Source organism: Sebastes fasciatus, chromosome 15, assembly GCF_043250625.1.
Source record: "Sebastes fasciatus isolate fSebFas1 chromosome 15, fSebFas1.pri, whole genome shotgun sequence".
NCBI classification, from domain to species: domain Eukaryota; kingdom Metazoa; phylum Chordata; class Actinopteri; order Perciformes; family Sebastidae; genus Sebastes; species Sebastes fasciatus.
Window position 1 is genome coordinate 18,425,655 of NC_133809.1, and position 16,320 is coordinate 18,441,974.

General features: G+C 40.2%; 2 protein-coding genes across 3 annotated transcripts in view; one reads left to right on the forward strand and one right to left on the reverse strand.

Moving 5' to 3' along the window:
* Positions 1 to 11,446, forward strand: part of LOC141783153 (choline/ethanolamine transporter flvcr2b-like) — a 32,413-nt gene extending 20,967 nt beyond the window's left edge. The window contains exons 6-11 of the mRNA XM_074660230.1: positions 1,051 to 1,154; positions 4,575 to 4,685; positions 5,960 to 6,065; positions 6,142 to 6,253; positions 7,023 to 7,090; positions 10,230 to 11,446. Coding sequence (XP_074516331.1) covers positions 1,051 to 1,154; positions 4,575 to 4,685; positions 5,960 to 6,065; positions 6,142 to 6,253; positions 7,023 to 7,090; positions 10,230 to 10,295 — 567 coding nt within the window. The 3' untranslated portion in view covers positions 10,296 to 11,446. The remainder of the gene's footprint in view (positions 1 to 1,050; positions 1,155 to 4,574; positions 4,686 to 5,959; positions 6,066 to 6,141; positions 6,254 to 7,022; positions 7,091 to 10,229) is intronic.
* A 787-nt stretch (positions 11,447 to 12,233) lies between these two features.
* On the reverse strand, positions 12,234 to 15,227 carry erg28 (ergosterol biosynthesis 28 homolog). Of its 2 annotated transcripts, none has more exons than XM_074660231.1 (5): positions 15,069 to 15,227; positions 14,267 to 14,424; positions 13,209 to 13,299; positions 13,009 to 13,127; positions 12,234 to 12,779 (listed from the first exon to the last, which is right to left on the reverse strand). In XM_074660231.1, exons 2-5 carry the CDS (start codon positions 14,397 to 14,399, stop codon positions 12,628 to 12,630), a joined length of 495 nt encoding a protein of 164 aa, XP_074516332.1. In that variant the 5' UTR covers positions 14,400 to 14,424; positions 15,069 to 15,227; the 3' UTR covers positions 12,234 to 12,627. The 2 variants fall into 2 exon arrangements, with proteins under 2 accessions (XP_074516332.1, XP_074516333.1); XM_074660232.1 differs by having other exon boundaries at positions 12,561 to 12,903.
* Positions 15,228 to 16,320: the final 1,093 nt, after the last annotated feature.

Sequence of the window (16,320 nt, forward strand, 5' to 3'; positions counted from 1 at the left end):
GGCCCAGACACACCAACCCGACATCAAAGAAGCGGTGATGAAGGCCGACTGTTGCGTCGCCTCACGTCGCCTTTGTCTTGGCCAAAAAGTTGCTATCTAACACATCGCAAAGACTACAGCCGACGGCCAGTTAGCCCGTAGGTCTGCGCTTGCATGAGAGGAAATAACTCTCCCAACCAGCAGGTGGCGGTAGTCTGTATTCGGCATTCAAAAAGGGAAAAATGAAGACCGAGGATACACAAGCCGTTGTTATGATACGTACATGAAACAAAGCGGCGTCTGCCGACCATTTTCACAGCACTCTCACTCACCACTTAGCTTCATTCCAGATGGCGATGTCGTTGTGAAAATATCCGTGTATTGGAACGATCAGATGAGATGAAAATGAAAAATGAGAAGAGCCTTCTGTGTGTCCTCTTGACTTTACTCGTTGGCTTGCTTTCCTCATGTCCGTTTCTCTTCTCGGGCATTGATTCGTTTAAGCTGAACAGCCAATCAGAGTGATTTCTATCACCGACGGGCTCCGCCGCCGATTCAACATGCTGATTCGGCCAAAAAAACTTTGGCTCTGGAGCCAACGATGCGGGACACACCGTAAAAACTAGACTGACGCTCACTGATGGCCCCAAACTTGATGTGTCAGGGTCTTTAATTTAATTTGAGGTCAATGCCTAACCTTAACCATCTCACAAAAGTTTCACAATTTGTGGGTTACCTTCTAGACACAACCCCAAATTATCTTTTATTTCACTCTGTTTCTTTCTTTCTCCTCTGTTTCTTCCTTCCTGACCTCCTCCACCATTCTTCCCTGCCATATACTCATTGTCAACAGGTCCAGCATGTAGACATTTGTTTGGTTTTCTTTCTCTGACACTGATAACTACAAAGCTGTGAAGCAGATGACCCTGACACAGATAACTAGCATCTGGGAGTCTGATTGTTATTGCTCAGAGCTTCCAGGACCAGATAACTGCAGGGTGGTGGGAAATGTCCAAGATGCCTTTTAATATGGTCTGCAAAACCAGAAATGTCAATGTTTTTCCCCCTCAGGGTGATGAGGTGAATGCTGGGAGAATTGGTCTGACTATTGTCGTTGCTGGCATGGCGGGGTCCCTCATATGTGGCATTTGGCTCGATAAGACCAAAACTTACAAGTAAGTTATTTCTATAAAACACTTTGAAGGTGAAAAACAATACCAAACTCATTTTAAATAATGCTTCGAGGCGTTGAGAAGAAGCCAAACTCTCTCTGTAGTTTTCCATCCATCCGCTGACATCAAGATAAGTCCTCTAAACGTGCTACTAAGAGTCTTCAGAAAAAAATAAGTCTGTTGACCTTCATTTGCTTCATGGACATTAGTTGTTTTATTTGCTTTCATTAGCACAGTCTACAAGATTCCATCAGGAAATCAATGATGACTTAACGTTGACGGTGGTTCTTTAACTGTCAGCTTTGTGAGGCGTCGCTTAGAGCTAAATGCTAATGTCAGTATGACAAATGAAGTTGTCAGCACTCACAAATAAGTGTTTAACACTTTTAATGAGGCGTTTCAGCCCTGGGCTTTCACAGAAACGCAGAGGAAAGCCTTCTGCGAGCATGCTCATGATGACAATACTAACATGCTGATGTTTAGCAGTTACGTATTGTTTGCCATGTTCACCATCTTAGTTTAGTGTGTTAGCATTCTAACATTTGCTGCAGAGGTCTTATATTATGTGAATGTATGTAGGCTACGTTATGAAGGTTTTCTTCTGTATTATGCATTGTATTCATGTGCTTCTTCTTCATGTCGTTAATCTTTATGATATAGCTGTTGTCATATTCGGGTCCTGGGCATTCAATTTATCAGTTTTATATACTACCCTTCAGCTTGTGATGCTATCTTTGTTGTTTTCTGATTATTTATTGGAGTCACACCTCCTTCGTTAGGAGAGGCCGTTTCTGCACGGTTCATTCACGGTCAACGGATGGATCCTATCATGCAACTAGAATGGCACTCGGAGAGCGCAGACCTCCGTGCAGCTTGCGCCATGATCCACGTGTATTTTTGTTTATGTTGAGATCAGCTGTACGTAGCGGAGCAGCGTAAAACACTTCATTCAAACTGGACAGAAACAAAGTAAAACTCACCTAAACCGTCGTCGTTACTTTTTCCAACAACCACCAAGTGTGCTTTGGTCGAACTCAACTGTAATTTCCCAGAGTTTAATGGGAAAAACGCTGAATCTATAGGTGTCCCCCCTCCCTCCACCCCCGCTCTCTCTCTGTCCCTCTCTCTGCTGGCAGAAGGAAACAGGCTGGGTGACGGGTCATGAACGCGTCATCAGTCACACTGCGCATGTCTTAAAGCCTGTGGTGTTAATGCACAGGCAGAGCGGAGTTATTAAAAACAATTCCCGAAGCCGGATCATGACCGGATCGCCACCAAAATCGAATGGATTGTTAATTGTGCCACACCCCACCCCTCCAAATAAATTAATTCAAATCCATTACAGACTTTTGGAGTAATCATCCAAACAGACAAACCAACAATCAAACCAACAAACAAACCAATGCTGGTGAAAACATGACCTCCTTCCTAGGCCTTCAGCCTTAGCGGAGGTAATTATGGGTGTTTGAACCTCTTCTGTGTTTATAAATCTGCTGGTTTGCTTACGCTGATGATGGCTTCTAGCTGAAATTGTTTTTTTTGTGCCCTAAGAAGACCCTTCATGTTTTGTTTCCAAAGTCATTAGTTTTCCAGGTATTTGGTCATAAACCAAAGTATTGGACAAATTCAAACTTTGACCTTTAGATCTTGTGGGGAACTCTAATTTCATGACATTCCATCCAATAGCTCAAATAGCTCAATAGCTCACGTCAGTGGATCATCAAAGTAATTAGGATTTATAGTCCGGGGGTCATAAAAGTCTTTACAAAATTTCATAGCAATCCATCCAGTAGTTGTTTAGATATTTCAGTCTGGATCAAAATGTCAGACCGTCAGGATGACGTTGCCGTCCATAGAGCTGCTAGCATGTCAACAAATTTCATGTTGTAGCTTCATGTGTTTCAAGTGAATCTGTGATACCAGACACTGACCGTCACCGCTGACAGGAAGTCCTCCAACGTAATTTCAGTCTTTAGGGTCACGCTCTGCTTTAAAACATGGGCTCCTTGCGTGGATGTCTTTTTAATAATCTATTCACACGGAGATGTTCAAGCGAATTCGAATGGGAATCTAGCAGAACTGAGTTTTATATGTGATGTCCCTCTCTGCTTATCTGAACTGACAGGCTGCTCCTCCCAGGTCACATCTCAGGCCACCACATTAAACATAGAATATACCAATAATTCATGAATATATCCAACTGGTATCTGATTTTTGATGCTGTCGTTTTTGTGTTGATCAAGCTTATCAATACTTTTACTTTTCCCCCCACAAAGTAACCACTTATTTTCATCAGTTTTCCGAGTGTTAGATGCTTGGTACGCTGCCTTCAGTGATCTGGCATGCAAACTATTATGACTGGGGAAAAAAAATCCTCGGCCCTCAGATTCCTTACATGCCATTAGGATGCTTAGCTGTGAAAGCAGTCAGGCCCAGATTTACAATGTTGACCCTCTCACGCCTATTGTCCCATGTGGGAGAGAGTCAGAGGACTATGTTATAGTAACAAAAATGTTTTGCAGCAATATTTTACGCGTGGTTGTACAAGAGATAGTTAGCCTGTTTGTGCAGATGATCTGGGCTACGACGACAGGTCTTCAGTGACTCAGGAATATTGTTTCTGCTGAGGAAGGAAGGAATTTAATTTCAAGTGAGACATCCATCGGGAAAAACATGCTGATCTGGCACAGAATATACCTTTCATTTTTTTAAAGACTATTGCTTACAAAAAATGAAAAATGTTTTCTCTTGTAGTGGTAGAAACTGAGGATATGTATAGGCAGGGTATCATGATATGCATTATACACATATAATGCATGAGACACATGAAATGATGCATGTTAAATGTGGGGGAGAAGAGCTATAGGCTCGTTAGACGGTCCCATCGCTCCCAGTTTAACCCTGCTGGTTGTATAGATGAGTTTTGCTTCTTATAATGTATTTATCGCAGAATAAATGATAAAGAAGTCTGTTAACAACAAGTGTGACAACATGGGATCTACATTTTATAAAGGCATTATAGATATTTTTTGTAATTAATACAAAAAAATGAACGCAAAGTTGGGTGTTACCTTTGCTTATAAAGAATATAGATAGAGGATTATCAGGAATATTTTCCCCCTAACTAGCCAAATAGCCATTACAATTTGAACATGTACTGTATATATAGAAAACCTTTTTGTAAAATTACGATGTAGGATTTCTTTGTTCTGATCAACAGGCATGTACCTGCAACCTTTTCACATTAATGTAAAAGTCAAATCAGATTAAATTGGATTTCTTAGATGATTTTTAGTTAATAATACTATAGTCTATTACCCACAAACGGCGTGCTCTGTGTGTGTGAATGCATAATGACGGTTGATCATATCGCCATCGTGCTTTTTAAACTGTATGCTTATTATTCCTTTGGTGTCTCCTCAGACAAACCACCTTTGTCGTATATCTCCTCTCTCTGGTCGGGATGCTGGTCTACACCTTCACCCTCAACCTGGGCCACCTGTGGGTGGTGTTTCTCACAGCTGGAGTTTTAGGGTAGGTAACCATTACAGAGGTCATAAACATCACAGCCAGGGTTTGATATTAAATGTGTAAAAAATTAACTATGTTCACTTATTTCTCCCTAAGGTATAATTAACAGGGTTCATTTAAGGTTTGAAACCTTGAGATTTGAGTCTGAGATTTGTTATGCCAACTCATACGTGTGCAACAGCTCTCTAGACTTCTTGATGTTATCATCAAGACTTCAGATCCTGAAGAAAATCCTACGATATAATTATGAAAGATGATCACGAGTAAAAGTGTTTCAATTTGAACGATCACAAAACATACCAATTTTATATTGTAAAGTCATTAATGTCGTTAAATTTGATATTCAAGTGAGACTGGGAACCCTGACGTAGACATTTCAAAACGGTGGCTAAAGAGGAGGTTTATACTGTGACGTCTCTGTTGACATTCTCACCCGTCTCCTGACAGTACAGTGATTAATGGCCAGAATATAGAAACGGTGAAGTCCTATAAGTATTTGGGAACTATACTAGATAATATACTTGAGAGTAATACTGACATGGTGTACAAGAAAAAGCCAGCCGCGTCTCTTTTTTATCTCAGGATAAGTTCCAGGTTGACTGGACCCTGATGACAATGATTTATTGATCTTTTATTGAGTCTGTGTTGACTTTCTCGTTTATCTGCTGGTGTCAATCTCTCAGGATCAAACACAAGAAATGTACTCAAAATAACACAATGCACAGGAAACTCTGCAGGATCTTTGCAACTAACAGTTATATAAGAAAGCAGAATTCAACATGTCTCAGTGTTCCCATCTTTTACAGCAACAGTTTCAGTCTCTACTCCACTGTGGACAAATAAAGTTATTGACTGATTGATTGAGCCCGAGGTTATGGTGACATTTGATGTCTGCGGGTCTTAACAGCCCTTCCCGTTTTGCTAATAATGTCTTAAAACATTCTGTATTTAGTTCATGTTTCTTTGCATTTCTCTCTAAATGAGAGCTGCTTTGTCAAAGCAGTATTAACGCTCCTCCATATCCAGCAGTCCACCGCGTGCTTTGTCCTTACAATTATTGCTATTTATGGTAAGCTGATTAAGCTCATAACTGGTTTCCATAGCAATTCCTTTGTCTGCTTTTCATTCCTGAAACCCAGACAGGATGTATTATACACCAACATATACTCGCCCTACTTTTAAGTTCTTTCCCTTGGCTGGGATAAAAACTACTGCAGATCACACACTGTGGTTTTTACCTTTAATCTAACCTTCAGTGTCTGTCTGTCTGTCTGCAGCTTCTTCATGACAGGATATCTACCTCTGGGCTTTGAGTTTGCAGTAGAGCTCACCTATCCAGAGTCCGAGGGAACCTCATCTGGACTGCTCAACTGTTCAGCTCAGGTCCGTAATGTTAGAACACAGAATATAAAAGATGTTTGTATGGGGCTGTAAATGTTTTTTTTAAATCTCATTTCAGATCTTTGGAATCATTTTCACCATCTCCCAGGGGAAGATTATTGATAGATGGGGCACTTTTGGGGGAAACATCTTCCTGTGTATCTTCCTGCTAATAGGAACAGCACTGACAGGTATGATGATAACCTCTAATGTAACACAAGACAGAACAACTTTCAAAACAACAGCGAACTTTGAACTCATGTCAGCATCAGTGGATGCACGTGATTTTAAAGGGGACTTTAACACACTGTCTTCTGTAGAAGGAGACTGTTTAAACCGGTCGTATTTTTCAAAGGATAAGGTTGCCCTCTAGTGGCTGAATGAAGAATCCCCTTTAGTAAGGGCACGATTAAATGAAAATGAAGACTTCATCTTCTTCTCCATATCAAACAAAAGAAGGTGCTCTTTTAAATTACTTAACTTTTAAAACATTTTACTGGTGACCTGATGCCATTCATTGGGTGTGCATCAACATTAACACATAACCGAATAATTTCTCTGATATTCTCTGACATAAAACATACAAATCATCATTTTTAAAACTACATAAGATACATCAGGTTGTGGTATGAAACCCCTATTACTATTTTGTATGAAATTTAGTTTAAATATCCTGAAATTGTGACAGGTTTGTGGAGGTAACACTGAGATACTGTGTGGTTAGAGCTGTCCAGGCGCCTGCTGCAAATAGTCTTCTGTGTTGTCCCTGTTTTGCTATTTCTAAACACATATATCTAAAATAAATTGAATTACAGAAGTGAGTCATGAATGAAGACAATTCTCCACATATTGCTATTTTTCTTGCCAACATAAAACCGCGTCCAGCTCTAATTTTAAATCCAAAAAACCACGAAGACCGTAACTTCCATAAGTTAAACTTTTCCCTCTCCTTTATCACAGCACTCATCAAGTCCGACCTCCGGCGACAGAGGGCCAACCTTCAGAAGACCGAGGTGCAGACCGTGAGTGTAAGTACATCCGTGTGCGCTGCATGAAGTCAGAGGTGGGATCTTCACTTCCCTTTGGAGAAGGGATGTGTTAGATACCGCCCCGGCTCTGGGCTGAATACACTCTGAATGGCTCTCTGCAGTTCTCACACTGCAGGCATGCACACCAGTGAATGCAGGTTTCACACTACTGCACGCTAAACACACTGAAAACACCCTCTACTCTCAAATACTGTTTGCAGAAAGCACAACTCTGCTTTGTCTGAGAGCTCTCCAACTTGCTCTAACAGCATCTGTTGCTATAAAAACCTCATTTTGTTTTCACTTTTGTAAAGAGTGCAGTTGACAGCTGTCACACAGATCAGTAATCTGTAATTATCAGTTGTATATATCACTGTAACAATGTGATAATAACACACCACAATCACGCTATTAATAAATAAAAAGCGGGTTTAATTTATTGAGTTCATCTGAAACAAATGCATATTTTTGGTCAATATGTATTTTATGTATCACAGATTAAAATTCAGTTCAACAGAAAACAAAACCCAGAGGCCTCCAGCTGCTCAGATCACCTTTGAATTTTTAACATTGAATGCCACTTTAAACTAAATCTTACTTCACATTGCGTGCCTTCTGCTGCTAACTCGTTGCTTTGTTTGAGACAAACTTGGGATCTCTTTCGCTGTCTTTCCTCGTTCTTTCTCCATCCATAATATTCCAATTCTAACAATATTGGCTAAAATGGAAAGCTCCAGTAATCCTGCACACTAATAGAGCTTAAATAAGATGTATTGAATAGACCACCACTAGTCTCCTTGTTTTATTAATGAGCCAGTTTTGTTAAATTGTTAGAAATGAGAAGACCTGCAGTGAGATAACTAATGATACAGGCACAGCAGTTGAAATTGCAGTTGAAAACCGTAATAGATGTAATATATATCAAAATAAATAATGCCAAACAAATAGTGTTTATTAAAGTTACATCATATTTAGCATGATTTACTACAAGATGACTTTGAACTGCACGTCGTATTCTGTGTAAGTGTGGCTGATGGGCTGGAGTGCAGGTAGCAGGCAGTATTAGTTGGGTGTGTAGGGTTTGGTAGCGGTTGTGGCGGTTGTGGCGGTTGTGGCGGTTGTGGCGGTGGTGGTGGTGGTGTGGGATGGAGGAGACGGCGAAGGGTGAGGTGACCCCTCAGAGATGTGACACCCAAGCTATGGTTCCAGCCTACATGCTCTGTGTTACTGGTGCAGGACTACGGTGCCACAGTGTGCGACGACCACTGGCAACGGAAGCCTTGACATACTGTAAACCCACAACCTCACTAAAACCAAAACACACACCTGGAAAGGTAGGGGCACCCCCACTCTGAAGCTTCAACACCAGAAATGCACAAACACACACAAACACACAATGGACAAGAGTAACGTGACAGTAAACAAACATTATTTGAATGTGAAAATGCCTTCAACAAACATGTTACAAACCACATTGTTGTTTCAATTTACAAAAATAGAGGGTTTAATTCATTCTTCACAAAAGCATGACTGGTATTTTGTAAATATTAGCATCAATAATACTTGAGGTTATTACTACTGAACTGCAGCACATTCTACTCCACTCCACAATCAAATTAAACAGATTCACTCTCTGTTATTGTGGAATAAAACTGCTTATCCTGCAGGATTTCAGCCTCCTATAAAACTCATCATAACGACAAACTCAATAGTTAAGATTTTCAAGTTTAGATTTCCAGCAGTTGTGTTTTTTGTTGTCACTGTGCATAAACTTTTTTTTCGCTTTAAAGGGGACATATCATGCTCATTTTCAGGTTCATACTTGTATTTGGGGTTCTTACTAGAACATGTTTACATGCTTTAATGTTAAAAAACACATTATTTTTCTCATACTGTCAGTCTGAATATACCTGTATTCACCCTCTGTCTGAAACGCTCTGTTTTAGCGCCTGTCTCTTTAAGACCCCCTCACGAAAAAGCCCAGTCTGCTCTGATTGGCAAGAGAGAAAAATATGGTGCACCTTTGTAAAGGTAGTTCTCAGGCTGTGGGCGGTATATTCTAATGAAGCTGCATGTGACATAGGAAGGGGAGCCAAATCTGAATGGCATGTTGAATCACATGTTTTCTGATCTAGGCAGCCCACAAAAAACTGACTGGGTTGTCTTATTTCACAGTTTGTGGGTTGGTAGGAACTCCAGATACCCAAATGAATGTGCACAGGCACTGAAAAAGTGAGTTTTTCATGATATGTCCCCTTTAATATAATCAACATTTTAAAGTATTTTTTTTTGTGATCAACTGACAGTATTAACTGAGAGGTTTTGATGAGTAAATAACAATTCATGGATTATATTGACTTGATGCAAGAGGTGAATGAGTTTTATAATGGTTAATAGAGTGCTACAGGAATGAATTCTAAAACCCGGAAATTAGTTACCATTTTAACGCTTCCGGTTCCCTCGTCTGAAAGTCAATGTGTTTTTAGTTAGATGCCTGAAATAAGGTCTGTGGCTAACACAAGCTGAAGAGATTTTAATGATTTGTTCTACAACATAAAATACATCAGTAAATACCCCACGCGTGAATTTTGAAGCTTTTACGCGTCTTAAAAAAGGCGGTTGCTAACAAGTGGCTAAATGAGACTACAAGACGTCATAACGCCGACACATCCGCTTTTACAGCCTCGTTGTGTATACGCGCGCTCATGCGACCGTGGTGTAGTTTGTTTATAGCCTAACATCATCTTTTTACTTCTGGCGACTGCATTCACACTTCAAAAAATCATCAAAGTGGTGTTCATTTGTGGAGATTATATTACTGAACAAAATGTGTAAGTATCATGAACGTGTATTTGCCACAGAGTTTATTTTCTGCAATAATCCAAAACTCAATGGAATAATCCCATTGGCTTTTTGTCGAGGGAACCCAGGGTGATGCTAACTTCCTGGTTTGCCTACAAAAATACGTCATCCTCGGAGCACTCATCAAGTAATGTACAGAATAATGTTGGTGTTAATATTCTGTTGTCTTTCTGAGTTCAAAATGTGTCTGTCTTCTGATTTTAAAAAGTATTTTCTCAAAAAACTCTTGCTCATTTGTTGGACGATGTAATTGTAACTGTTTCCATGTCCTTTACAGACAGTGACAGCGGATCTAGAGGGGGCCGTCTCTCCTCCTGAAGTCCTGAAAGAGGGGAAGTTATAAGGAGGACACACTGTCAAAGACACCGTGTACAAATGAAAACAGAAATACTGACAACATGCAAAAACATGCACACATGGCAGCTGCTGTGAAGGGTGAGCACATGGAGAGTGAATCACACTGAGCAGCCCTCTGAGAATCCTTAAGAACCAGCAGACCTGCTGTACATCCGATGTACTGTGTGGACGCCACACTCTGACCTCAACACCAGAGATTCACACTGACATCCCAAAGTGCAACTTAGCTCATCCCAAACAAGCACAAGTCAATCAAGCAGGGGAACGCACGTGGAACCTCAATGGTTTTTACACCCCGAGACCAAATCATCTTTGTAAACATTAATTTTATCCAATATGTTAGCATTTTAAACACGTCTTGTCGGAGCAATTTAGTGACTCCAACATTACTCCACTTCTTTAACTGATTTGTTCCCTACCGTTTTACCGTCCCCCTCTGATCAGTGTTGTTCTATGCACCTAATGAGCAATATTTAAACTGTGAGTGTTTCCTGATATTGGACCAATATTGTGTGTAACAGTGTCGTGTTTTCCTGTCATGGCAGTCAGCTCAATCGTATCCTCTCTGTCTGCCATTCAGGATCACATGGAAGTAAAACTTCTGCATACTGCTGATTATAAATATGATTGATGCTGTGCATCAGTTTTGCTTACTGTAAGTGATCTCCACAAAACACGTGGTGAGAAACATCTGAATTAACATGCGAGAGCGTCTGGAATATGACAGATGTCGGCACAGTACAAAACATGATGGAAGGCAGATCAATCTACTGTAGTTGTCATTTTGCACAAGAACATGTTTTATGTGTGATACTACTTAGCTTGTAAAAGTGTTACTGAGAAATGTAGTTCATGCTGTGTAGCCAGTGTTTTTTACAGTTTGTCATTAACATGTTTTACTTGATGTGTTGTGGTGAGCTGTCTGGTGGTTTCCCTGTTTTATAATGTCTGTTATGTGATTTTCAGAGGTGCTAGTTATTCTTTCAGTGGTATTTTTAGGACGTCACAGTGCTGTGAAAAACTCTACCTGCTTAGTCTTTTTTCTATTTTGACTGGATACACAGTGCAGTGTTTTCTATGACACTAAGAAAATGAATCAAGTAAAAACAAATCAATGCATTAAAAACATTAATGAGAGGACTCAGTGGAGTTTGTTGTGTTCGCTAATTGGATAACCTCAAGAAAAAGATGTCACAGTATGTGTCTTTGGATATAACAAGGAGAGCATGAGGGTTTATATTTCTCACAAATAGCAGTGTGTTCATGTTTTCTGTCTCTGAATCCTCCATCCTAAACCACAAAGCCCAGAGATGAAAAGCCCCAATTAGCAGAAAATAACCTCTTGCTTCAACCCAAATATGAGATCTGAGCAACGCAAAATATTAAAGGAACAGTGTGTAACATTTCGGAGGATCTATTAGTACTAGTTTTCAGTAGTGTATAATCACCTGAAACTAAGAATCATTATGTTTTTGTTAGCTTAGAATGAGCCCTTCATATCTACATAGGGAGCGGGTCCACTTCACGAAGTGCTACAGTAGCCCAGAATGGACAAACCAAACACTGACCCTGCTGCAGAGTGCAAAACCATGTTACTGCCAGCTGCCGTCTGACTTCCGTTACTCTTTAAGTAGTATTATGGTAAGGATGGCCTCTGAGCGAGGCAAACGGCGTTCCATCGTTTTGCACTTGGTGGCTCACGTTACCGCAGTCTTGAAAAGGGAGGAGTTAGTGGAGGGGCTGCAACCACACCACTAGATACCACCAAATCCTACACACTGTCCCTTTAAATGTTTATCAAAAACAATGCAAATAACACAATTACACCCTCAGAAACAAGATTTTTTAACTTATTTTTCATATATAGTTTATAAATACATATCTATGCTTATTACTTTAGTAGAAAATGTCAAAAATCCAGTAATTTCATTTTTTTAAAGTTTTATAGGACAATTATTGTGCATATTAAATTCCTACAAACATTTCACAGCACAGTACAAACATCAAGAATGATTGGTTAATAGGAATAATAGACTAATGAAGAGCATAATTTTATACTGTATAGTCATCTGAGTTCTTTGGTAGATCATGAATTGAAAACATTGTACAAGTGGATGTCTGGAGAAATAAAACATTCTCAAAGAAATCTACGCTGAATTAATTATGAGCATAGACACACTTCATTCAGCACTGACAGTTCAAATACTACAAAATTAACTAAATGAAACCAACATGTATTGATCACTTGAGAATTAATTAATTATAGTTTATGAACCTTTTGTCAAACTGTTTTTGATGGCACTGTGAACTACAAAATGTCAGTTTAAAAAACATGAAATACAGTCCAGATAGAGCGGTGTATGGAGCCTATAGAAAGTGTTACAGTAGGACATTAATGTAGATCCAGATCTCATGTTCTTCAAGGCAAGAAGCAGCACACTGGGATCAGTCCACTGGTGTCTGGTGGTCACTGTGGAGGTGGGAGGAAAATCCAACAGCCGGGATTCAGTTACGCTTCTTCTGTCGTGTTCCGACTTCCTCTTGTGACTCTGGGATACACTGATATCCAATCAACATTCCTATGATGGAGAAACCTAGAAAAACACATGAAGACGCTATTAGGTTTTTCTATAAAGACTATTTAATACCTTTAACACCTAAAATGTAATCATTTAAGGGATTTAAGAGTCCACACTCACTTGCCACAATGAGAGGTGCCATGACCCCGATAGTCAGAGGAGCAGTTTTGTAGATGAAGGCTTCAGACAGGAAGTGGCCCAACGCCAGCACAAATGTCCACAAGGTGATGTGATACAGCCTGCGGGAGACACACAGTAAGAACACACAGTGTGAAGGATGCCAACAGAAACAAGGTGCAGGAAGCAAGAAGCTGTCTTACGTTCTGTTCTGGATATCAATGGCACAGGAGCAGCGAATGATCGACGACAGCAACGTCCAGATACCGAATGTTCGAGCTTGGAGACCGTTCACTGAGGAAACGGGAAGGAAATGGAAAATCAGGAATGAAGGAGTGCCATTTCATATAGAGAAATTTGACATCACTGTATAAAATGACCTGTTGTGACCTCTAGGATAATCACAGCCACATGAAACTTTACAACCACAAACTAGAGACCTAGAGCATTCAGAGGATGGATGGCTTTCCTAGGGAGATTGACAATAAGGGGGTGTCTGAGCGATTTCCAGAACAGAAGTGCTCGCTATCCAATCACCGAAAAATGCAATTCTTGCAGAAATCTCAACAGTTTTTGATACCAAATCACAGCAGGGCTTTTTCTATGGTGTTCCTCAAGGTCTTGGTGTCTTAATATGGTATTTTGGAGGGATTATTCATCATTTTTATCAATTCTTGAGTGGTAAAAAATGGTTAAATTTAGTGTAACAAATGGTAAAAACCCCAAAATTGCTGCAACAACTTATGAGACATAATAGATTGTGGGAATGACCATCACAAACTTATATCTTCACCCTAATACACTTTCACTATTTATTTTAATGAACTAATTAATTCATGATTATTTCTGATTCATGACTAGAACCACTTGACACAGTGTTGTGTCAAGCTCTGAGAATATCTAGTGAATGTACAGTGGACGTTTGTGCAGAAATAACTGCTGCAGCTCCTCCAGACCAACAGAGGTTTTCCGTGTCTTGTGAAGTGACGGGGCTCTGCAGCGAGAAACGTTATCGTCTCCGACCGGGTGCCGGTGTCTCCCCTGTTCCCTCACAAACAGTCCCTTTAAGTGTTGTCTTTTAGATAAATTTTTTTAGCCAACGCTATTTTATAAACTTGTATAAACTATCACCAACTCCTGAAGCGCTGACAGCACCGACATCATGCTCAAGTTGAGTGAAAAAATATGTTGATGATGTGACATTTAATGTTGTCAAGCTGAAAATATCCATCAATCAAACAAACCCATCAGTTTTCCTCACCAAACTCTGGTGTGCCCGTGTAGAGCTTCTCTGATAAAAAGCTGTGATCTCTGAAACTCTGCAGGGTGTTTCCCATCGCGATGACAGACACCATCACCAACCAGCTCCTCAGGACGTTCAGAAAGCGACTCATGTTGTTGTCTGTCCGTGAGAATCACCTGTCAGAGAGGAACAGTCAGTGTGTGTTTGTTTATTATCAGAGCAGGATTTAAACAGCTTCGTGGACTGAAGGCCAATGCAGCTGGCTGGTCATATTAGAATAGAATAGAATAGAATAGAAAGCTTTATTGTCATTGTATTAAATACAACGAGATTCACAGTTGCCACTTCTGGTCATGTGCTTTAAAACAAATACTTGACAAGACTAAACGAGGCAGATAAAACATATAACAGGTAAAACACACAGTTATAAAGGAAATAAAACAGGTAAAGTAGATGTAATAAATAAAATGTAAACAGATGTAATTGCACTTGTAAAACAGGTAGGGTAGATGTAATAAAAACAATGTAAACAAAGGTAATTGCACTTGTAAAACAGGTAGTGAAGATGTAATAAATAAAATGTAAACAGATGTAATTGCACTTGTTAAACAGGTAGGGAAGATGTAATAAATAAAATGTAAACAAAGGTAGTTGCACTTGAGGTGTATATTGCATCAAGGATGTATTGCACAGACACAATGACAGATTGACACATCACAGGAGGACCATCTATCAGCTAGCAAGCCTAGTAGTAACCTAGTTAATACAATCAACGAGCCTATTATGATTACAAAATAACATAAATTGTGTGTATATTTACCTGACAGCCTCTATACTAGCATGTTGAACATGTTCCCGAGAGAGGACTGGATATATAAAACAATTAAGCAGGACTCAAGCCAGCCGTGTTATGGTGTTATGTACACTATGGTGAGTCTTCCAATAACAAGAGTTTAAGACATGGCTCCATCCAATCGTACCACTCACATGATTGGCCCTTACGAACGTTCAGGTCCCGCCCACTTTCTTCGCTAAACCAATAGAAATCAAGTAAATCCGGTCACCTGGAGACTGTAGGCTAGGCTGTAGTGATGGGAATTTCGGCTCTTTTTAGTGATCCAGATCATTTGGCTCAGCTCACCAAGAAGAGCCGGCTCTTTCGGCTCCCAAACGACTCTCCACTTCTGCCTTTTATAGTTCAGCCAAATTTAGCGCTGTTTTGACCTGATGATTAGTATGTGTGCACATATATCACTTAAATTATTCAATATAATTATACTAAACCCTATAATTTCCAGAATACCATAACTTTACATGCTGCTTTGTTTCCTACTGTCACTCATCATGTCTGCTATTTGCGCACCGCGCTCCTCTCTCTTTCTCTCCTCCTCTCCCTCCTGCTCTGTATCTGTAGACCGTCAGCGCGCCGCGCATCTGCGCCCCTCCCTGCTTGATGGTATGATCCTTGTCTGTCATCACCCGATTGGTCGCACGGACGTCATTAACACAACATTCCGTCACAGACAGTGCATGGAGTGCCCGTGGTGCGGAGAAGATTGTCCTATCATTCTGCCTTGAATTAATTAAAAAAAAACAAAAAAACAACGGCTCTTGGACGGGAGCCGGCTCTTATCGTTCACTTAAAAGAGCCGGCTCTTATCGTTCACTTAAAAGAGCCGGCTCTTATCGGTCACTTAAAAGAGCCGGCTCGTTGAACCGGCTCGTTCGTGACCGACACATCACTATTAGGCTGCATTCAAACAAAGAGTAGATTGTGGAGTGAAGAGAATGCTCTGTGTTGACTTGTGTTTTCGTTAAATATTTTTCAAGTAGAGGAAGTGGAACGAACGGAGGTGTCATTTAGCAAAGCTTTAGCTTTTACTTAATTTTACTTCAGCAAGTATTTTTTTGCATAGGCCAGGGGTCAGTAACCTGCGTCTCTGGAGCCACATGCGGCTCTTTAGCCCCTCTCCAGTGGCTCCCTGTGGATTTATAAAAAAACGAGTGGAAATGAATAACTGTTTTTGTGTTTACGTTTTCATTGTTGTATGTCTATGGTACGACAGTACGAC

Excerpts from the sequence above, each read along its gene's own strand:
- erg28 (XM_074660231.1), bottom strand. The coding sequence starts at position 14,399 with ATGAGTCGCTTTCTGAACGTCCTGAGGAGCTGGTTGGTGATGGTGTCT. Across the intron at positions 13,300-14,266 it reads CACGGGCACACCAGAGTTTG|TGAACGGTCTCCAAGCTCGA; the intron begins GTGAGGAAAACT and ends CCGTTTCCTCAG. Across the intron at positions 12,780-13,008 it reads GGCACCTCTCATTGTGGCAA|TGACCACCAGACACCAGTGG; the intron begins GTGAGTGTGGAC and ends CCACCTCCACAG.